The sequence below is a fragment of the Ovis canadensis genome, chromosome 11 (assembly GCF_042477335.2).
Source record: "Ovis canadensis isolate MfBH-ARS-UI-01 breed Bighorn chromosome 11, ARS-UI_OviCan_v2, whole genome shotgun sequence".
NCBI classification, from domain to species: Eukaryota; Metazoa; Chordata; class Mammalia; order Artiodactyla; family Bovidae; genus Ovis; species Ovis canadensis.
The window spans coordinates 30,234,432-30,257,927 of NC_091255.1; the positions used below are offsets into that span (position 1 = coordinate 30,234,432).

Consider the following 23,496-nt stretch of genomic DNA (forward strand, 5'->3'; position numbering starts at 1 on the left):
CAGAACTTCCTCTTCTGGTGGTAGTGGACTAGGTAATTTAGAAGAAAACTTTCCACAAGGAAAAATCTTGGTTAGACAAAGAATAATGAAATTATTTTTTTAAAGCATCAAAGGGTTATGAGATAAGGATCAATTACTGAGTGAGGTCTGGGAGAGGTTGGGAATGCAGATTGGTGAGCATAGCACTTGGGGTTGCATTTTCCAGAAAATTTGCTAAAGGTCTAAAATGTGCTTTTTTGCAGTCCCTTAGTGATTGGGCTCAAAAGATGGAACCAACTGGGATAGGGACTCTGGTAAACCACTCCATCCCATAGCATTTAATTCAAATAGAATCTGGAAGCAGTGAGGGGACAGATGGATTTTTTAACATGTAGTATTGGAACTAGTGGGTAGTCAGTGGAAAACAAAATTGGATTCAGACTTCACATTACATGTGAGGATAAATTCCAATTAAAGTTTGAAGTGGAAGAAAAATGAAATCATGACAGTAATAGAAGAAAATATGAGAAGATTCTCTTGTAACTCCAAAGGAAGCAAGGTCTATCTCATATCACAAAATCCAAAAGTCACTAAAAAGAAATCGATAAATTTGGCTACATAAAAATTTTTGTGGGACTTCCTTGGCAGTCCAGTAGTTAAGACTCTACGCTTCCCTGCAGGGGACTCAGGTTCGAGGGTTTGATCTCTAGTCAGGGAACTAAGATTTCAAATGCAGCAGGTTGCAGCAAAAAAATTGCAAGGCAAAACATAAAGTCAAATGACAAATGATAAACCAGGAAAAATATGTTCAACTCAAGTTATAAGCAAAGAGTTAATTTCCATACTATTTGAAGAGAAGATTACTAGCCTAAGAGAAAAATGGGCAAAAGATATAAACAGATGGACCACAAAAAAAAAAGAAAAGAGAAATGGCTCTTATTATAAGAAGATGCTCAACCCTAGTCATATGAGAAATGCAAATTAAAACCACACTGAGATTTCACTTTTCACCCATTATGCTGGTAAAAATCCATAAATTTGATATCACTGCATAGGCCAAAAAACAACCATTCTCACACATTGCCAGTAGGAAAGTAGATTGACTCCCCTATCAAGGGCAATTTGTCAATATTTATCAAAATTACAAATGTTTATATCCTCTGATCTAGTCATCACAGAATTTTTTTCCTTCAGATATCCTTACACATGTGCAAAATGATATTCATGCAGGCTATCCATTATAATTATGTAATGGCAAAAGAATGGATACAGCTAAGTGTTCAATAATAAGGAATAAATGATGTTTCTGCCATGTGTTGGAGTATTATACAGCTATAAAAAAGAGAGTTAAGGAAACTCCTTATGTATTTGATATTTTATGGAAAGTTCAGCAAGACACATTCTAACAACAACAACAAAAAGTCAGAGAAGTGTGCTACCTTTTGGGTTAAAAAAAAGGGGGGGGACATAATGTATACCCATAGTAGCTTGATTTCCCTGGTGGTTTAGATGGTAAAGAATCTGCCTGCAATGCAGGAGACCCAGGTTTACTCTCTGGGTTGGGAAGATCCCCCGGAGAAGGGAATGGCTACCGACTCCAGTATTCTTGCCTGGAGAATTCTGTGGACAGAGGAACCTGGCAGGCTACAGTCCATGGGGTCACAAAGAGTTGAGCATGACCAACAACTAACACTTTCATAGTAGCTTGTATGCATATACATATACACATAGATGGTTAAAAAAAATAACTGAAACCAGGACTCACCTATTGAAGGACATGGCACTGGATGGATGGGAAAAGGGTGGGAGGGAGCCTTTTTACTACCTGTGCTTTGTTTTATTGGATGTTTGAACCGTGTGGGTGCCTTGTTTACTTACACCTTATTTAGCTTACACTGAGGGGTAAGCTTCAGTGTCATCGCTGTTCTAACCCACTATTAAATGGATTCTATTTCCCAGCAACCAGAAGAGCGTGTCCCGAGACGATCTCTCTTCTGGTCAAAGGTACTAATTTCTAATCACCAGCTGGGCTTGGGTTGGGGCTGATGGGGTTTATGAGACAAAATAGAACTAACAGGCCCCAACATAGATGTTTATCTCTAAGTTTGATTAAGAAACCATTTTAAATTGTGTGTAAAATATACATAATATAAAATTAGTGACTTTAATCATTTTTAAATCAAAGTAGAGGTGATTTACAGTGTTGTGTTCGTTACTGCTGTACAGAAAAGTGATTCAGTTGTACCTATATGTACATTCTTTCGCATATTTCTTTCCAGTTACTGTTTATCAGAGAACACTGAATATTATTCTCTCTGCTATATAGTAGGACCTTGTTGTTTATCCATCCTCTATATAAAAGCTTACATCTGCTAACTCCAGCCTTCCACTCCACCCCTCCCTCATCCTCCTCCCCCTCGGCAACCAATAGACTGCTCTCTACGTCCATGATTCTGTTTCATAGACAGGTTCAATTGTATCATATTTTAGATTCCGTAGACAAGTGAGATCATATGGTATTTGTCTCTCTCTTCCTGACTTACTTCACGTAGTATGATAACCTGTAGTGGCACCCATGTTGCTGAAAATGGCATTGGTCCATCCTTTTTCGTGGCTGAGTAGTATTCCATTGTATAGCCTGCACCACATCTTCATCCATTCATCTGCTGATGGACACTCAGGTTGCTTCCCTATCTTGGTTATTGTGAGTATTGCTGCTGTGAACACAGGGGTGCACATGTCTTTTTGAATTATAGTCTTGTATGCATTTTAACCATTTTTAAGTGTTTTCCACTTTTTTCATTGCATTTTAACCATTTTTAAGTGTATAATTCAATGGCATCATGTACATTCAAAATGTTGTGCAACCGTCTTCACCACCCATCTCCGGAAATTTTCCATCTTCCCAAATAGAAACTCTGTACCCATTAACAATTCCTCTTCCCTCCTTGTCCCTAGCCCCTGGTAACCACTGTTCTACTTCTGTCTCTATGAACCTGACTACTCTAGGGACCTCCTAGAAGTGGAATCATATAGTATTTGTCCCTTTGTGTCTGGTTTATCTCATTTAGGGTAATATTTTGAAAGTTCATCCACGTTGTGTGTGTTAGGGTATTAGTCGCTCAGTCGAGTTTGACTCTTTGCAACCCCATGGACTGTATCCTCAGGCTCCTCTGTCCATGGAATTCTCCAGGCAAGAATACTGGAGTGGGTTGCCGTTCCCTTCTCCAGGGGATCTTCCTGTCCCAGGGATCGAAACCGGGTCTCTTGCATTGCAGGCAGATTCTTACCATCTGAGCCACCAGGGAAGCTCTCAAAATGCAATTAAATCCCAGGCTTTTCCTCCTTTCTAATTTGTGATCATTCATCAGAGGCAATGGTGTGGGAAAGCCACATCCATTCTCCAATCCTGCTTCAGAACAATTTGCTCCCCTTTCTAATTCTCACCTCAGCCTCTGAGCTGAGACCCAAAGCACCAGAGATGGTCAGACTGCTGCTGTCAGCTGGTAGAATTAACTGCTCACCTTCAGGGAAAGAAGATGCTCCCCCTCCAACTTTGCAGCTATTGTGAATAACACTGCTCTGAACATTGGCATACAAGTATCTGTTTGGTATTTGTTTGATATCCTTGCTTTCAGTTTTTTGGGGGGAACATATACCTGGGAGAGAAATTGTAGAAACCATGTTGTGGCATGCACCAGAATTTCATTCTTTTATGACTGAATAATATTCCTTTGTATAAATCACGTTTCAGCTCTTCATTCCTCAGTTGATGGGTATTTGGGTTCTTCACACTTTGCAGCTACTGTGAATAACACTGCTATGAACACTGGCCTACAAGTATCTGTTTGATATTTGTTTGATACCCTTGCTTTCAGTTTTTGGGGGGACATATACTTGGGAGAGAAAACAAGGACAAAACCTTGTTTTGACTTTTAACCACCTGTGCTAACTAGAGAAACACTCCTCAAAGATTAAGGACTGGTTGTGAAAACTCTTGACTAAAAGGAAAATCAGGAAGTTAAAATACAAACAACATAAGACAGCCAAGCACGGGCTATACATAAATACATCACAACCAAAATGAACTGGAGGCCACTGAATGCCACGAACTTTGACGTCTCCCACTTTTTCCCCTACAAATGATCCGCAGCTGTGTTTATATTTCAGGTCAGTCTTCATTTCAGGGCTGTCAGGATTTCAAAGGATGCCTGGCACTCCTCCTCTCCCTTCCCCCATGGGAAACACAGATGAGCCTTCAGCTTCTACCTGCTCACAGGTAAATTGGAACCTGAGCTGTGCCTCTTAATATCATGGGATTTTTGGCATTTAGCAAAGATGCCCTGTGGTGCCCTAATGTATCACTTGCTGTGATACTGTGAACTCTGAAAAAGGCTGGCAAGCTTGGTGATTTGCTGATTGTGTTCTGACCTCTTCTGAGAGAGCTTCTGGGCAGGGACATCCTAAATAGCATTAAAAATGAGCCAAGGCATCCGTGGATTTGTGAAATAAGCACTCTGCCCTGCTCACTTCTCTGACATCTGTTTCTACTCATCCTGAACAGTGGGTGAGTGGCTGTTGTCAAGGCTGCTTCCTCCGCTCAAAACATTTCAAAACGCTCCTACAAGGACTTCCCTGGTGATCCAACCGTTAAGACTTTGCCTTCTAATGCAGGAGAAGTGGTTCAATCCCTGGAAGGAGAGCTAAGATCCTACATTCAGAAGCAATATGGTAACACGTTCAATAAAGACTTCTAAAGTGGTCCGTATCAGGACTTCCCTGGTGGTCCAGTGGCTAAGACTCAGCGCTCCCAATGCAGGGTCCTGGGTTCAATCCCTGGTCAGGGAACTAGATCCCATAGGCCACAACTAAAAATCTCGCATGTGGCAATGAAAAGTCAAACATCCCATGTGCCACAATTAAGACCCGGCACAGCCAAATAAATAAAAGTAAATATATTTTTAAAATGCTCCACGTCAAAAAAAAAAGTCTTCAAAACCCTCCTAGAGTGGGTCACTTGAGAAGTCCAACACTCAGCCACTAAGAAGTGTCCGTTAGGAACACAGCCACCACACGCTCACCCTGTGTGCAACTGGCGTTGTGGCTTGTTGCCAGGAAGATGGCAGAAGAGGCTCACCCTTGTCTCTAGGAAGACGGGGAGGGATCTTGATGCAAAAATAGCTTGCTCTGCCTGAGGAGGAGAAAGAGTGAAGCAGTGAACCCTTGGAAATGGGAGAGCTCTTAGAGGACCCTTAGCTTAACCCAGAGTCTTTTTGTTTGCCAACTCTCTTCTGTCAATACCACCCTAATTTCTCAAGGGAGATTAACCCTTCTCTGGTTCTCAGCCATGTGGTTTAAGTACAACCAACCCCACCTCTCAGTTCCAGGGATGGATCCTGATTTAGCTTAAGACAGAGTGTCCTGACCCCTGGATTCAATGATTGGTTTAAAATGGGTAGTTCAGTTCAGTTCAGTTCAGTCGCTCAGTCGTGTCCAGCTCTTTGAGACCCCATGAATCGCAGCACGCCAGGCCTCCCTGTCCATCACCAACTCTCAGAGTTCACTCAGACTCACGTCCATTGAATCAGTGATGCCATCCAGCCATCTCATCCTCTGTTGTCCCCTTCTCCTCCTGCCCCCAATCCCTTCCAGCATCAGAGTCTTTTCCAATCAGTCAACACTTCACATGAGGTGGCCAAAGTATTGGAGTTTCAGCTTTAGCATCATTCCTTCCAAAGAAATCCCAGGGCTGTTCTCCTTCAGAATGGACTGGTTGGATCTCCTTGCAGTCCAAGGGACTCTCAAGAGTCTTCTCCAACACCACAGTTCAAAAGCATCAATTCTTTGGCACTCAGCTTTCTTCACAGCCCAACTCTCACATCCATACATGACTACTGGAAAAACCATAGCCTTGACTAGATGGACCTTAGTCGGCAAAGCAATGTCTCTGCTTTTGAATATGCTATCTAGGTTGGTCATAACTTTTCTTCCAAGGAGTAAGCATCTTTTAATTTCATGGCTGCAGTCACCATCTGCAGTGATTTTGGAGCCGCCAAAAATAAAGTCTGACACTGTTTCCACTGTTTCCCCATCTATTTCCCATGAAGTGATGGGACCAGATGCCATGATCTTCGTTTTCTGAATGTTGAACTTTAAGCCAACTTTTTCACTCTCCACTTTCACTTTCATTAAGAGGCTTTTTAGTTCCTCTTCACTTTCTGCCATAAGGGTGGTGTCATCTGCATATCTGAGGTTATTGATATTTCTCCTGGCAATCTTGATTCCAACTTGTGTTTCTTCCAGTCCATTGTTTCTCATGATGTTCTCTGCATGTACGTTAAATAAGCAGGGTGACAATATACAACCTTGACATACTCCTTTTCCTATTTTGAACCAGTCTGTTGTTCCATGTCCAGTTCTAACTGTTGCTTCCTGACCTGTATACAGCTTTCTCAAGAGGCAGGTCAGGTGGTCTGGTATTCCCATCTCTCTCAGAATTTTCCACAGTTTATTGTGATCCACACAGTCAAATATGGCATAGTCAAATATGGGCTGCTGGCCAAAGGTTGCCCATCCTCTGTAAGTGTTTTATACTTACAGAGAAGGGGAGTGGGATGGGGTAGGGGGAGCTGATATTTATAGGGTATTTACCACACACTAGGCACTATACTTGCACCTTCATATATGGTAATATATATACATATATATATATTTTTTATAGCCCATATTGGCATAGTCCATAAAGCAGAAATAGATGTTTTTCTGGAACTCTCTTGCTTGTTCCATGATCCAGGAAAATGGGTAGTTAACTCAAGCCAATAAGATGCAAGAAAATGTTTGCTGGGGTTTCAGGGAAGGACGAACATCCTTTTGTGTCGTGGGGGAAAGTATGCAAATAAAAAAGGATTACCCTCAGGAATGCCTGGCAGCCATTTTGCTACCATGAGGGAGAGTGTGCCTAAGATTAAAACAGGATCTTGAGAAACAAGCAGAGAGAAGTTGGGTTCTGGGCACATTGTTTGAACCTATATCAAATCCCACCTGAAGTTAGTCCCATCTCCGAACTGTTCAGTTACATAAATTTTTGTTCAGTTAAATGACTTATTTTTTAAGCCAATTTGGGGTGGAATTTAAGTTATTTGCAACATAAAGTTGTCCAGCTAATTCAAGCCTCCATAATCAATGCTACGAGAAATACAGATCTTCCAGTGAGAGAAAATTGTTAGCTGTCTCCATGACGTGTTACTGGATGTTCAGCAGAGGATAAGGATGGGGGAATGGAAAGCGTGTGAAGAGGAAGTTTGGTGTCTGCCCCAAGGAAGTGAGAGTCCCTACTGAAGACTCCTTATTCGGGGGTAGGGGGGAGGAGCTTCCATGCCCCAGGTGACAGCAATAGGGCCATTCTTTTATAAATTAAAGAAGACAGTTAGTCTTGATCTGATTTCCCCCTATTATTCTCACTTCCTCTACAAAATGAGGACGTTGGATTTCGTGAGCTCCAGCATTCTACACATCTTTGTTTCTGCAGAAAGAGCACAGGCCTCAGAACCTCACATACATCACATACCATATCAGATCCTGCTAACAGCTGAGCGACCTCAGTCAAGTTATTTAACCTCTCTAAGCCTCAGTTTCCTCAGCTACAAAATATGGACCTTGATTATACCTTCTACACTGTGATTTTTGTGACAACCAAATGAAATACAATGTATGGCCCTTCCCTGGCAGTCAGTGGTGGTTGGGACTCCATGCTTCCAATGGAGGGGGTACAGGCTCCATCTTTGAGGAACTAAGATTCCACATGCCATGTGTCAAGGCCAAAAAATAAAAAATACATATATGTATATATTACCATGTATGAAGGTGCAAGTATAGTGCCTAGTGTGTGGTAAATACCCTGTAAATATCAGCTCCCCCTACCCCATCCCACTCCCCTTCTCTGTAAGTGTAAAATACTTACAGAGGATGGGCAACCTTTGGCCAGCAGCCCATGTCTGCTTCTGCTTTTGTACATAAAGCTTTATTGGAACACAACTGTGCTCATTCATTTACCCGTTATCTATGGCTGCTGTCTAGCCCTAAGCAGAGGGTTGAGTAGTCAGAACAGAGACTGTATGACCCACAACACCTAAAATATTTACTGTCTGGCTTTTTACAGAATAAACTTCCTGATGCAGAATGTAAGGCCCGATCTAGTTTAAGGAACCTCAGCTATTTTCTCAGCAGGGAGGAGAACTATTGGGAAGGTATAAAGAAACTTCCTGATACCCCTTGAATCTTTCACAGTGACTCTGGGGACATGCGAGGGTGGCAGCAGTCTCAAAGGAGAATAACCTATGGCAGGAAAACAACACCCAGGAAAATAGTCAAACATGATCTAGGATTCAACCCTTCCCCAGTACTTGAGGAAAGGGGCCCAAAAGGAAGATTCTCTCTCTAGATGACACACACACCCCACCCCACCCCCCAAGGAAGTGACCAGAGATTTTAAATACCAACACAAAATAGTAAATATGACAGTAGGTCTTGGACACTGTTCTGGTGAGAAGATAAGACTTCCTCTGGAACAGAACGGCATCTTCTGTGGGCGTGGCATGTAGAAGAGATTCTCTGTGTCAGGGTTGTGTGCGTTGGTTGATCACAGGATGCTTGGGTAGCCACAGCACTGACCGTTTGGAGCTGAGCTTCATGTCCCACACGGGTCACCTGACCCACGGTCCGGAGCGACCTTTGGCTACCTCTGCATCTGTAGCTATCTGAGAAAACGACCCACCCCATGGGTCCATCTGTTGCTCTTAGAGATGGTGCGAGCCACCTAGCTCCCCGTGATGGTCCCTGCAGACTGAGTGCAGTTTACACCCCTCTAAGCTGCATGATCATCCCCATAGAAGATACCCTCACGGGTAACTCAGCTTTTCCTCTACAGATAACATGAGGCACACGTGCTGCCGAACAATGTATTGTTTTTCTTTCCCTTTTAAAAACTGAAATATGACTGACATGCAATGTTCTGGTAATCTCAGGTGGTGATGTTTTTCTTAGCAAGACACACCTTGTTGGCTGAGGCCAGGGGCCTCCATTCTGTGCCCTGACTAATGAAATACCTCAAGGCACTTTATTTGGTTTGTTTTGGGTGGGTTTTGTTTTGTTTTGTTTTTTAGCCTTTGCTCTGTGAGAGAAGCTCACCTCTGTGTATTCTTGTGTGTTCAAGGCTGGAGATCACCCTCCGGCCCCATCATCCCCACCTCCCGGAGAAACAGCTTTGATTATCTTGCTCTCCTTCACTCTTTTCCTTTCTTCCTGTGTTAGAAACACAGGAACCGTCTGCCCACCTGATGGCAAGTCTCTCCCTCTGGTGATCACACAGCCCACACTGTCCTGACCTCAGCACCTCTGGGGTCTGGACGGGGCTGTGTTAACTCTTTAGCTGCCCTTTGGTCTCCCTGTGCTCAGGAGCCAGTGAACTGCTTAGGTGTCAGTCCTCTGCCTGTGACAAGAGAGAGGCCTGCTGGCAGGGACTGGAACCACCCACCACCAGTCCTGAGCCAGGAACTCAGGTGGGAGCAAATGTTTCTAAACTAGGAACTTTCAGTGCACGAAGAGGGAAGGGGTTGACATACCTTGCCTTCAAACCTGGAAGAGATTTCAAGTCATTTCCTCCAACTTCTGCATTTTACAGATGGGGGAACCAAGGGCCAGAGTGGGTGGGGGTGGTTTCCCCAAGACCAACAGGTGGCTCTCAACAGTGTTGCAAATCAAGTCCCAGCTTCTCTTTTCTGCATGAGATGGTAAAACACACTGTTGCTATTGAGCAGCTGCCTCCAGTGGGGGTGGGCATTTGGTCTCACTTCTTTCAGAACGTGGTCTTTCTCATGAAAGGTATGTGGGTATAGGACCATGACCAACGTCTCTCCTCCCGTTTCCATCACAGAATGTCAAAGCCTTTAGGGTAGTGATTTCCAAAGCTTGGGGCTCAAACCACAGGTGGGATTTCGGTACCTACTCACTTTTTAAATTTTAAGAGTAATGTGTTTATGTTCATGTGGGTTAGGGAAGTGTATAAGTAGACACCAAATCTGTTCATGTTCATGATGTTTGTATATGGCTACTGGGGTGGGGGCTCAGAAACTAAAAATGTATTCAGTCAATAATCGCATGGGTGATTTGTTAGTTGGGGAAAGAACATACTATATAAGCAAGTGGCTGAAATTCTGGAAATGCTGTCACGGAGAATACCAACAATTGGGAAGAGATTTAAACCAGGGATTTGCTGGTGATGAAAAAAACACACGCTCAGCTTCATTAATCACCAGAGAAGAAATGCAGAATAAAACCAGAATGAGATACAATTTTTCTCCTTTCAGTTTGGTAAAGATCATAAATTTGGGGGACTTCCCTGGCGGGCCAGTGGTTAAAAGTCTGCACTTCCACTCCAGGGGATGTGGGTTTTGTTCCCGATCAGGGAACTAAGATCCTGCAAGCCACCTGGTGTGCCCCTCCAAAAAAAGATGATAAAGTTTGTTCTCACTTTAGCAGCACATATACTAAATTTAGAATGTTACAGTGAGGATTGGCATGGTCCCTGGGCACAGATGACATGCAAATTCATGACAAATCCCGTGGGTTGTTGTATGAAAAGCTAATCAAATTAGTATTATTGAGAACAGGCCTCTTTATTGAGGAGGAAAAAGGAGAAAGAGAAAGTGAGATCATTGAGAGTAAGTAAAAATTCTGTCATCCTGAATATTAACTTCAAGTTGCACTATAAACTCATGACATAGTTTAAATATGTAATGAAAAGACCTATAAGTAATGACCTGTCCAAAGCAATAAACACCTCTACTACCCTGACTGAAGTCTTCAAATGCCATCTCCCACTAAGAAGAACCGGAGCACTCTGGAGAAACAGCTGATTTTTTGTCTGGGACAGGGAATTTATCAGATAAGCCTGAAACATCTTGTGAAACAAGAAAGCAACAAAACTATCAGACTACTGGAATGCTGTCAAAAGGCCTCAGAAGTTAGCTTGAAGAATCTCCCTCTGGCCAAAGATGGGACGAACTGCAGTAGAACAAAATCCCTAAATACACTTAAAATCCCTGAATTTATCATTACGCTAAAAACGCTTCAGAACAAAAGAAAACCTCATTGGTTGCCTTCGAGGATACTACTGAACCAACTCATTGTTTTTAAAAATTGGAAATAAAGGTAAAAAGTAATCATTATGTGTTTCCTGTATGAACTGTGCCTCTGGGGAAACCAATAGCTGCTGAGGGGCAATTTCTCTGCTACGAGAAGGAATGATGGCATTGAACAGTGTTTGCAGTCGTCACGAAGGACTGCTGACATCACAAGAAAAGACACGTTGGCACAATCGCCATCTGAGGCAAGAAGACAACGCCACTTAAAAAGCAGTCCTCGTGTGGTCTAGTCGCTACGTCATGTCTGACTGTTTCCCCACGGACTGCAGCCCGCCAGGCTCTTCTCTCCATGGGATTCTCCAGGCAAGATTACTGGAGTGGGTTGTTATTTCCTTCTCTAGAGGCTCTTCCCAACCCAAGGATCGAACCCACGTCTCCTGCATTGGCAGGCAGATTTTTTATAGCTGAACCACCAGGGAAGCCTCACAGAACAGTCCTGCCCCCTTCCCAAATTAAATCTGATCAGGATTTTAGGTCTAACTACCAGTTCACAGGAGGGACATATTAAAAGATACCATGAGGTTCCCAACAGCAAAATACAGACTGGGAAACTCTACAGGATAACCCATCTAATTTCTTTAACAAATAAATCTCATGGACAGAAGAAGGAGGGGTTGAGGAGACATGGAAGGAGAACTGTTAAAAAGAGGCTTATAGACTGTAATATGGAGTGTTGTGAACCCTGATTCAAACAAATTGCCAATAAAATTATGAGATAATAGGGAAATTTAAGACTGATAGTTGATGATATTAAGAAAATTTCTTTATTGAAATATAATTGATTAATAATGTTTTTTAATGTTTTCATTAAAATTTTAATTTCTGCTGTACAGCAAAGTGATTCAGGCATATATGTATATACATTCTTTTTTTTTTTTAATACATTCTTTTTCATACTTTTCCATTACGGTTTATCACAGGATGTTTGATATAGTTCCTTGTTCTATATAGTAGGACTTTGCTGTTTATCCATTTTATATATAATAGTTTGTATCTGCTAATCCCAAACTCCCAATCCACCCCTTCCCCGCCTGCTCTCCCTCAGGCAACCACAAGTGTATTCTTTGTGAGTGAGTCTGCTTCTGTTACCTAGAAATTCCATCTATAAGTGATCATACATGGTATTTGTTTTTCTCTTTCTGACTTGCTTCGCTTGGTATGATAATTCCTAGTTACAGCCACATTGCTGCATTATTTCATTCTTTTTCATGGCTGAGTAGTATTCCATCATTTGTACCACATCTTCTTTATCCATTCATCTAATATGGAATCATTGTTAATTTATTGAGTTGTCACCTCGGGATTATGATTATTTTTGTTAAGATTCCTATAATATAAATACATACTGAATCATTTACAGATGAAATGTTTAATGTCATGGGATTTCCTTCAGAATACTCCAGTGGTAGTAGGAAGAGGATGGAAGTTTAGATGAAATAAGATTGGCCATGAGTTCAAACTGGGTGATGGGCAATAAGAAATCCTTATAATCATCTTTTTTAGTATATGAAATTTTCCACAACAAAATTTTTTCTAAAAGTTGAAACATCCAATTTCAGTAAAGTAAAGTAAAGTCGCTCAGTCGTGTCTGACTCTTTGTGACCCCATGGACTGTAGCCTACCAGGCTCCACCCTCCATGGGATTCTCCAGGCAAGAGTACTGGAGTGGGTTGCCATTTCCTTCTCCAGGGGATCTTCCCAACCCAGGGATCGAACCCGGGTCTCCCGCATTCTAGGCAGATGCTTTATTTAACCTCTAAGCCACCAGGGAAGCCCAATTTCAGTAAGGGTCTAGTGAAATGGTCTCTTTCATATACTACTAATGTGAGTACAGATTGGTACAGGATTTTTAAGGACAATTTAGCAGTGTCTATCCAAATGTCCAGGGAACATGCACTCTGACTCAGGAATTTCACTTTGGAGAATGTAACCTAAAGAAATACTCAACAAGGATGTTTCCTGTGACATTGTTAGTGATTGGAAGAAAATGGCAAATAACGACAACAGCCATCAATAGCGGATATTTCAATAAACTCAAACTACTGTTAGCATTTGCAGGAGTAGGCAAACACCTGCAAGGTCTGTCAACAGGAGATGTTTAAATAAATGATGGTATATCTGTACAATGGATTGCCATGAAGCTATTAAAAATAATGAGAAAGGTCCATACCTGTGGTAAAATAAAAAATAAATATTTATTTTTTGTCTGTGGCTCAGAGTTCCTAAAACCCTTGGAATTTATTGTCTATTGTAAGTTAGTGAGATGACTCCAGATTGGGAGTTAGATAACTTCAGGATGGGGACCCATGGCCAAAGAAACCAACCACAAGATTAGAGGCTTAGAACTTCCAGCGCCTCCCCTCCCCCACTTGGGAGGAGAGAGGACCTGGAGATTCATTACCAATGACCAGTGATTTAAACCATCATGCCTGCATAATGAAACTTCCATAAAAACCCCTAAACAGCACAATTCAGAAAGCTTCTGAGTTGGCAAGCATATCCGTATCCCAGGAGGGTGTGAGTCCCAACCCTATGGGGGTAGAGGCTGCTGCACTCAGGACTTTCCAGATCTCCCCTTATATACCTATTCACCTCACTGTTCATTTGTATCCTTTGTAATAGTACATATAATGTTTTCTTGAGTTCTGTGGGTTGTTTCAGCAAATTATCAAATCTGGGGTGGGGCATAGGAATTCCTAGATTTGTAATTCACTGGGCAGAAGTGTAGGTAGCTTGGGCACCCCATTTGTAGCTGGCATCTGAAATAGGGAGTCCCTTCCAAAGTGGCTCAGATGGTAAAGAACCCACTCCAGTTTTTTGCCTGGAGAATCCCTTTGACAGAGGAGCCTGGCAGGCTACAGTCCATGGGATCACAAAGAGTCAGGCACGACTACGCAACTAACATTTCAGTTTCATTTTCTGAAATAGGGGCAGCCTTGTGGGACTGAGTCCTTACCCTGTGGAATCTGACTTCAGGAAGTTGGTGTCAGAACTGAATTAAACTGTTCGTGTCTGAGAATTGTAAAATTGATTGGTGTCAGGAAAAAAAAGTCACACAATGTGTATTGTCATAGAAAGATCTCCAAGACCTATTTGAGCTTATTTTTTTAATAGCAAATTTTAATTCATTGGGAAGAGTGCAAATTTTCTTATTGTAAAACAAAATGTTTACAACGCCACAGTAAAAAAAAAAAAAAAACAAAACTGGTGCTGGCATAAAAGATAGACCCATAGTCCAATGGAACAAAATACAGAGCCCAGAAATAAATCCTTACATTATGGTCAAATGATCTTTGAAAAGAGTTCCAAGGGGACTTCCCCAGTGGTCCAGTGGCTAAGACTGTTCTCATAATGCAGGGGGGCTGGGTTCTATCCCTGGTCAGGGAACTACATCCCACATGCTACAACTAAGACCCAGTGCAGCCAAATTAATTAATAACTAATTTTTAAAAGACAGGTAAACCTAATTTAAAAAAAAAATGGACAAAGGACCTGAGGAGACATTTCTCCAGAGTCGGTATACAAATGGCCAACAAACATATGAAATAATTCTCAATATCACAATCATTAGAGAAACACAAATCAAAATGACATTGAGATATTATCTCATAACCCATTAGGATGACCACCAGAAAAACAACATCCAAAAAAAAAACCAACCCACCATTGTTGGTGAGAATGTGGTGATACAGCAACATTTCTGTGCTGCTGGTAGGAATGTAAAATGGTGCAGACACTATGTAAAGCAGTATAGAGATTCCTCAAAATGCTAAAAATAGAAATATTATATGATCCAGCAATTCCACTTCTGGATGTATATTGAAAAGAATTGAAAGCAGGATCTCAAGAGATATTTGCACACCCATGTTCCCTGAAAGATTATTCACAATAACCGAAAGGTGAAAGCCCAAATGTCCACTGATAGATGAATGAATAAAGAAAATGTGGTATATACATACAATGGAATATTATTCAGTCTTAAGAACGGAAATCCTGTCACATGCTACCACATGGATAAACCTTGAAGATGTTATGGTGAATGAAATAAATCAATCACCGAATGACAAATACTCTCACTTATATGAGATATCTAGAGTAGTCAAAATTATGGGAACAGAAAATAGAATGGTGGTTGCGAGAGAGAGGGGAAGGGGAAATGGAGATTTGGTCTTCCGTGGATATAGAGTTTCGATTTTGCAAGCTAAAAAGTTCTAGAGATCTGCTACACAACAATGTGAATATAGTTAACATTACTAAACTGTACACTTAAAAATGGTAATGAGAGTAATATGTTTTTATTACAATTGTTAAAAATAATAAAACACTTAAGAAAAATTTAATCAAAGAGGTATAAGACTTATATGTTAAAAACTATTAAACATCACTGGAAGAAATCAATTAAGACTTACATTAAAAAAAAAAAGACTTACATAAATTAATTAAGACCTACCCCATGGTCACAACCCACCTCCCAGTGCAGGAGACATAAGAGATGTGGGTTCAGTCCTTGGGTTGGGAAGGTCCTCTGGAGGAGGACACGGCAACCCACTCCAGTATTCTTGCCTGGAGAATCTCATGGACAGAGGAGCCTGGTGGGCCACAGTCCATAGGATTGCAAAGAGGCAGACATGACCAAACTTAGCACGCACGCATTTCATGGTCACAAATTGGAAGACTTAACATTGATGGGATGGTAATACACCCCAAATTGATCTACAGATTCAGTACAATCCCTGTTGAAAGCTCTGATTTTCTTTTGCAGAATGACAAACTGATCCTGAAATTCATATGAAAATACAAAAGGCTCAGAATAGACAAAACAATCTTGAAAAGGAAGAAAAAAGTTGGAGGATGCACACTTTTTGATTACAAAACTTACTACAAAGTTACAGTAATCAAAACAGTGTGGTAATAGTGCAAAGATAAATGGAATAGAATTGTGAGTCCAGAAATAAACCCGTATGTTCATGGTCAATTGATTTTCTATTTTTCTTTGAGTATAGTTGTCTTAAAATATTATATTAGTTTTAAGTGTACAGCATAGTTATTCCATACTTTTAGATTATACTTATATTGGTTTTGGTGGTTTAGTCGCTAAGTCTGACTCTTGCAACCCCATGGACTGTAGCCTGCCAGGTTCCTCTGTCCATGGGATTTTACAGGCAAGAGTGCTGGAGTGGGTTGTCATTTCCTTCTCCAGAGGATCTTCCCAATGCAGGGATCGAACCCAGATCTCCTGCATTACAAGCAGAATCTTTACCTACTGAGCCACCAGGGAAGCCCTGGTAGCTTCATATTAAGTTGTTATAAAATACTATAAAATACTTCATATTAAGTTAGTATCAAATATTGGTTCTATTCCCTGTGCTATAAATTATATCCTTGTAACTTCTTTACTTTATACTGAGTAGTGTGTACCTCTTTATCCCCTTTACCTATCTCGCCCCTCCTCCTACCCCTCTTCCCCCAAACTCCCTGGGAACCACTAGTTTGTTTTCTGCATCTCTGGGTCTGTTTTTGTTTTGTTATAATCTTTTGTTTTATATTTTATTAATTCAAAAAATCTTTGGCCTCACTGTGTGGCACGTGGGATCTTGGTTTCCTGACCAGGGATCGAACCTGTACACTCTGCATTGGAAGGTGAAGTCTTAGCCATTGAACCGCCAGGGAAGTCCCATAGTCAGGAGATTATTCCAGGAAGCGCGTGAGGGAGATGGAGACAGACAAGAATGGAAATCCAATAGAGAGCCCATTATGGCTTGGTTACCACTGTGAACCAATTGTCATTCCTCTTGAAGATCTCTGAGCAACGATGCAGAGTATATGCCTCAGACAGGCTGTCCAAAGACAGGAGCCTGCGGCATTTATTAACCAACCAGTTCCCATTTCCACCAGCCATGGATGCCCTAGGGATTACTTGCCCCCTGTAGAAGCTTCCATCTGGGATGCTTGAGAAACACCCTAGGGCATAAAAGTGGAGAGTAGTAGGGGTGGGTGTTTGTGGTGAGACTCCAACAGCCATGGGAACTATCTGCTGCACCTGCTGCAGAAATCCACGATGGGCCAAAGGGAGGTTGCACAGAACACAGAAAGTGTCTTCTTAGAGGGTTACTCAGACTGGGGACCTGAATAGGTGCAGCAAGCAGAAGAAATTCAAGAAATGCGATTGGACAAGTAAGCTGGGGTCAGAGGATCCATTGTGAAGAATCTGATAAGCCAGGTTACAAAGTTTAAACTTGATTTGCCAGTCTCTGGAAGTTAATGGTGCTCAACAAATATTTATTGAATGAATGAATGCTGATGACAGATGCACCTGGGCCAAACCAAAGCTACTGAGATTTAGACTCTAGAAAATTAGCTGTATGACCTCTAACCTCTTTAATCTTCCATTTCTCTCTCTCACTACCTTGACAATAACACCTTCTTCACAGGGTTGTGGTGAGAAATTAAATGCAATCAAAGCCATATGGCCACTAGAAATGTGGACTCAATAAATGTCAGCCGCTCTACCCTTGCCCCCATGATGACCCAAAGCCAAGTAATAAAACTGAACTACCCACCAGCTAGAGACAATGAAGTTTGCTCCTGGGATCTGTTTACAGAAGATGAATGTTGGCATTTCTGGCTATATTGGTCCTTGTGGAAAAAAATTAGTGGTATTGGTAACCACTTCCTTTGACCAAAAGGGAATCCAACTGCTGCTTTAATTAAAGGACAGAGTTGAAACTATCCTCCCAGGGAAATTACAAATTCAGAAATTGATGCTTATATGAACTTGTAGGGTTTTTTCCTTTGTATTTAAATATGGAAACATCCTCCAATCAATATGCTGTTGACTGGGGTTATCTGTCTCTGCTATGTTGCATTTCTCCCCCACTCTGAAAGCTTTTTTTTCTGCACCATGCAGCATGCAGGATCTTAGACCAGGGATGGAATCCATACCCCCTGCAGTGAAAGCTCAGGGTCTTAACTACTGAACTGCCAGCCAAATTCCACCATTCTGAAATCATGTTGTTGTACAGTTGCTCACTCATGTCTGACTCTTTGCGACCCCATGGACTGGAGCACACCAGGCTTATCTATCCTTCACCATCTCCCAGAGTTTGCTCAAACTCATGTTTAGTAAGTCAGCAATGCCATCCAACCATCTCATCCTCTGTTGCCCCCTTCTCCTCTTGCCCTTAATCTTCCCCAACATCAGGGTCTTTTCCAGTGAGTCTGCTCTTGGCATCAGGTGGCCAAATTATTGGAGCTTCAGCTTCAGCGTCAGTCCTTCCAATGAATATTCAGGGCTGATTTCCTTTAGGATGGACTGGTTAGATCTCCTTGCAGTCCAGGGGACTCTCAAGAGTCTTCACCAGCACCACAGTTCAAAAGCATCAGTTCTTCAGCACTCAGCCTTCTTTATGGTCCAACTCTCACATCCATACATGGTTACTGGAAAAACCATAGCTTTGACTAGACGGACCTTTGTTGGCAAAGCGATGTCTCTGCTTTTTAATACGCTGTCTAGATTTGTTACAGCTTTCCTTCCAAGGAACAAACATCTTTTTAAATTTCATAGCTACAGTCACCGGTGGCAGTAATTTTGGAGCTCAAGAAAATGAAGTCTGTCACTGTTTCCATTTTTTCCCCATCTATTTGCCATGAAGTGATTGGATTGGATGCCATCATCTTAACAGAGGCCAAGATACTTGTGAACTCTGCTTGATGGAAAACCCCTGCACTGGCTGGCTGTGTCCAGTGCTTCAGTCCCTCCCAGTGGACAAAGATAGTGGTGGCCTCAAGAAGGTAGGGACAATGTCTTCAAAGCATGAAACAAAGGTGGGAGAAAAAGCAGCAGCTTGAGGGACTAGGTGAAGCACTGAGAAATCACAGGAGCTGGACACTCAACTCATGTATTTGAAAACATATCCATTTCCCCATGACAATCGGTCACAAAGACAAATAGTAATGAGTCATACCAGTGACACACCAAATTTTAAAAAAGAAGAAAGAAAGAAAAAGGAAGAAGGGATGTTGGAAAACTGAGTAAACACAGACTTTGTCCAGGAAGGAAATGCCAGAGTTGAGAAGTCTCAGTGGGAAGCACATTAACTCCCAGCCTGGAGTGATTCACAATTGGAGTAGGAATTGCAAGGTGAGAATCCAGTCATCTGCCTGTTCATTCATTCATTCATTTCATTCAACAATTATCAGCTATCTCTCAATCATGCTCTGCAAGGAGCAGCAAGAATACACACGTGGAAAAGACAGAATCCCTGACCTTGAGAGCAGCTGTGAAAGAAAGGGAAACAAAGATGTCACTGATAATTGCCATAAAGTGGAGCAAGGGCAAAAAGATAAAGACTTGTATAAGATGAAGTGTGTGACACAAAGAGGAGGGAGAGGGACCAGAAAAGGTTTCTCAGAGATAGAGCCGTATCTTAAAGGAGAGTTGGTGTCCCCCAGGCAGCAGGTAGTTGTGCCTGTGTGGAGGGACAGGAGTTCTAAGGAAGAGGAAAACGGTACATTTAAGAACATGATGTCTTTGGGACTTCCCTGGCGGTCCAGTGCCTTCCAATGCAGGGGCCCCCAGGTTCGATCCCTATTTGGGACCCTAAGAGCAACAGCGGGGCAACTAAGCCCGAGCGCCACAAACAGAAGTCCATATGCTGCAAGTAAAGATCCCACGTGCTGCAACTAAGACCTCACACAGCCAAAAATAAAGTAAAAAAAAAAAAAAAAAGAACAAGATGTCTTTGGGGACAGCATAGAGTTGATAAAGCTAAAGCCTACAAGGAAGGCAGAGAGGTGGGTAGAGACCAAAACTGGGAAGATCTCCTTTGTGGGAGAGAAGTCTGGACTGCATCCATCCTGGAAGTGTGAAGAGCCACGGGGTGGGAGTGGGGGGTGGGGAAGGGTTTGAACAGAAGAGTGATACTATCTCGTTTGTGGTTGCATGCCTGCTCGTTCGCTTTGGTCATGTCCGACTCTTGTGACCCCACAGACTATAGCCCACCGGGCTAATCTGTCCATGGGATTCTCCAAGCAAGAATATTGGACTAGATAGCCATGCCCTCCTCCACGGGCTCTTCCCCATCCAGGGATCGAACCCCGGTCTCCTGCTTTCCAGGCGGATTCTTTATTGCTGACCCACCAGGGAAGCCCCATTTGTGGTTAAGAAATATCTTTCTGATACCTTTCCATTAACCAGCCTTGAGGGACAGCCTGAAAGGGATTGAAAGGTGGGAGAAGGATGGTCTGTTCAGATGGTTTATATGAGCAGCCAGTGGCGAGAACTTGGAGAGGAGGGGTCACTGAGTTTAACTCCAGTCCCCAAAGGGCACTGTGGCCAGGAAGAATTCCTAGCTGCCAAGTCACTTAAGCCTCCTACAGGATCAAATTCCTCATCCTTAAAATGAAGAAAATGTGAGTCACCAACAAGGTCCTCCCTTGCAGAGAGCATGGGACAGTTGATCAGGCCCTCTCTCCGCAGACAGTGGGACCTCCCCAAGGACACTGAGAAGGGGTGCAGCTGGGTGTGAAGAGGTGGTGAGGTGGGAGCCCTCCCTCCACCCAACTTGAGCAGTGTCCGTCCAGCCCCCGGTCCCCAGCTCCTTTCTTTTTCTTTTCAGAGGAATTGTTGAGGCCACAAAGAGGAAGCAAAGTGGAGGGTCCTCTTAGACGCCCAGGTCAGCGTCTAAGCCCCTGCCAGCCCTGGTTTGATTGAGTCACAAGGAGTCACAGGGGCGTATCCTCAGCTTTGAAGCCACAGGGGCCTCTAAGCAGAGCCACTTGGAGCTGTCATCCTTGCCTGTGTCTCCCCTGAAAAGCTCTAGTGAGCAGTGGAGAGAAAGCTTTAATGGATCTCAAACACACACACAGTCTCATCCCCAGTTTTGGATTAAGGAGCTCTGTAATTTTGGACATGTTAATTGTGTGTGTGTGCTTAGTCGCTCAGTCGTGTCCGACTCCTTGGGACCCCATGGACTGTAGCCCACCAAGCTCCTCTGTCCATGGGGATTCTCTAGGCAAGAATGCTGGAGTGGGTTGCCATGACTCCTCCAGGGGATCTTCCCAACCCAGGGATCGAACCCAAGTCTCCCTTATTGGAGGCGTATTCTTTACCGTCTGAGGCAGAGAGGCACCAGAGAGTTAGTTCAACGCCCTCAATAAATTCCGGGGGTGGGGGGGAACAACCCGGCCGGTTCGCCGACGGCTCCCTTGGACACCTGCCCTCGCCGCACGGCCACATAGCCTTTCCTGCACCTTTTCCTTCTCGGTCCCAGGCGCCGCCCTGACCCAGACAGGCGAGACTGCGGAGGGCCTGCGGAGGTTGGCTGCGGCCCAGGGCGCCCCCGCGCGCTCCCTCCCCGCCGCTCTCACCTCCCCGGCTGCGCGGCCCGGCGCTCGGGAGCGGAGAGCCTGTGCGGTCTGCGCCGGTGGCGGCGGGAGCTGCGCAGCGGGACTGGCCGGGAAGGTGCGAGTCGGGCCCACGGAGGCCGCCTACGGGGTGGGCTGCTCCGCAGGCCCGCTCCGCCGGGCGCTCTCGCAGCCTCCCAGCTGCCCGCGCCGCCCAGAGGCGCCCCGAGGCTCCGCCCCCGCCGCGGCTCTCCAGACGTCGGAGCCCGGGGGCTGCCGGGCACGGAGCCCGGGCCGCAGACCGCGGGCTCCTCGCGTCCTGCCCCCGGGGGCGGACCCAGGGCCCCGGGGCCCCCACCTCCGCCGCCGCCGGTGGCCGCTGACGTCAGGGAGGCGAAACCCAGAAGAAGAAGAAAAAGGCTCGAGGGCGGAAGGGGAAAAAAACTTTATTATCATTATTTTTTCCCTTATTTTCTATCTGGAGCAGAAGTGAAGAGCAGGCGACTGCGTCAGCGCGGAGAGAGCCGGGCGCGACCCCAACCCGCTGCGCGCGGAGGCGCTGGGCCCCGGAGGCCCGAAGGGGCGCCCGGCATGTGGGACCCCCAGGACTTTGAGCGCCACTGGCGGGCCGAGTTCCCTGGGGAGGAGGTGCCCGTTATGCAGCTGGACTCGGTGCTGGACATGGAACGCGAGCTGGAGCGCAGCAAACTCAAACTGAAGTGGCTGCAACAGGTGCTGGCCGAGGAGAAGTTCAAAGCCGTCTACCTGCAGGCGGTCCTGGAGAAGCGGGACTTCGGCTGCGGGCGCCCGGAGGGCAGACTCGGCGACTGCGGGGGGGCCTCCGCGGAGGAGCCGGCGCCGGCCCGACCGGAGCGGGAGCCGCCGCGGCGGCCGCAGCGCCAGGAGGAGGGCGCAGCGGGAGGCGGTGATGGAGACCCCCGGGGCCTCTGGCTCCCCGACCCGGCGGTGGCCGCCAAGACCGAGAGTCCCCCCTACGCGTGCCTGGACCTTCCCACGTGGCCCGGGCCGGCGGGGGCCGGGGGCGCGGTGCGCAGCCTGACCGCCGCCATCCACCAGCAGCTCCTGCAGCCTCGCCTCCTCTTCAGGCCCCGGGAGGACTGCGCGCCCCCCGGCCACCATGGCACGGCTCCCAGCGCCGGGAGAGAGGAGCGGTCCGCCGGGCTCCGCGCGGGGCGGGGCTCGGAGGAGGGCGAGGCGGACGCCGCCTCGGGCGCGGACGATGGGGGCGACAGCAGTGACCACGATTTCGAGATGGTGGATCTGAACGAGAAATTCGCCCTCAGCCAGTTGCTTGTGGCCCCTTGCCGGCCCGGGACCTGCGATGAGGCCGAAAAGCCGGCGCGGGCATACGGTTCCCATCGCTGGATGCACCTGATCCTCGGGGGCCGGCGGCAGGTGCGCGGGAGTCGGGACCTGGAGCAACTGGAGGCAGAGGCCAAGGACGGGCGGGGCTCGCCCCCGGCGGCAGAGGAGCCCCTCCGGCGTCGGGCTCGCGAGCACCTCCCCCAGTGGCGGCGCAAGAGGTTCCTAGGGCTGCCCGAGCGGGACTCGCCCAGCCACAGCTCGCCCGAGAGGGGCAGTGACTGCAGCCGCAACAGCTCCGACCACGAGGACGGCTCTTTTGCAGGTAGGCGCACCCCTGTGTGCATCCTCGCCTCTTGTATCCTGTATCTTGAATCCCCCACCCCTTCCTGGCACACCCAGATGGTCCTGTTTGGCCTCAGGCGCCTGAGCAGAAGGGAGATGAGATTTATGTGTTTACCTTGAAGGCACCTGTAGAACTTAAAAAAAAAAAAAAAAGATGGTGCAAAGTGGATTTCGGTTGGGCGAGTTTAAGGAAATAAACATTAGGACGATGACAGGGGATGAAAAGATTAAGCCCTCGACCACACTGTGGGAGGAATCTATCGCTTGGGACCTCAGCCTTTCTACTTCATTGCAGCATCACCGC

General features: G+C 45.0%; 1 protein-coding gene and 1 non-coding gene across 2 annotated transcripts in view; both read left to right on the forward strand.

Moving 5' to 3' along the window:
* Positions 1 to 10,499: 10,499 nt before the first annotated feature.
* LOC138415527 (U6 spliceosomal RNA) lies at positions 10,500 to 10,606 on the forward strand. The gene has a single exon (XR_011247285.1). It is a non-coding gene; the product is annotated as a U6 spliceosomal RNA (small nuclear RNA).
* Positions 10,607 to 21,908: 11,302 nt separating this feature from the next.
* The window catches only part of ABR (ABR activator of RhoGEF and GTPase), a 187,723-nt gene continuing 186,135 nt past the window's right edge, over positions 21,909 to 23,496 (forward strand). Inside the window, exon 1 of the mRNA XM_069603026.1 lies at positions 21,909 to 23,172. Within this exon, the coding sequence (XP_069459127.1) occupies positions 22,116 to 23,172 (1,057 nt within the window). The 5' untranslated portion in view covers positions 21,909 to 22,115. The remainder of the gene's footprint in view (positions 23,173 to 23,496) is intronic.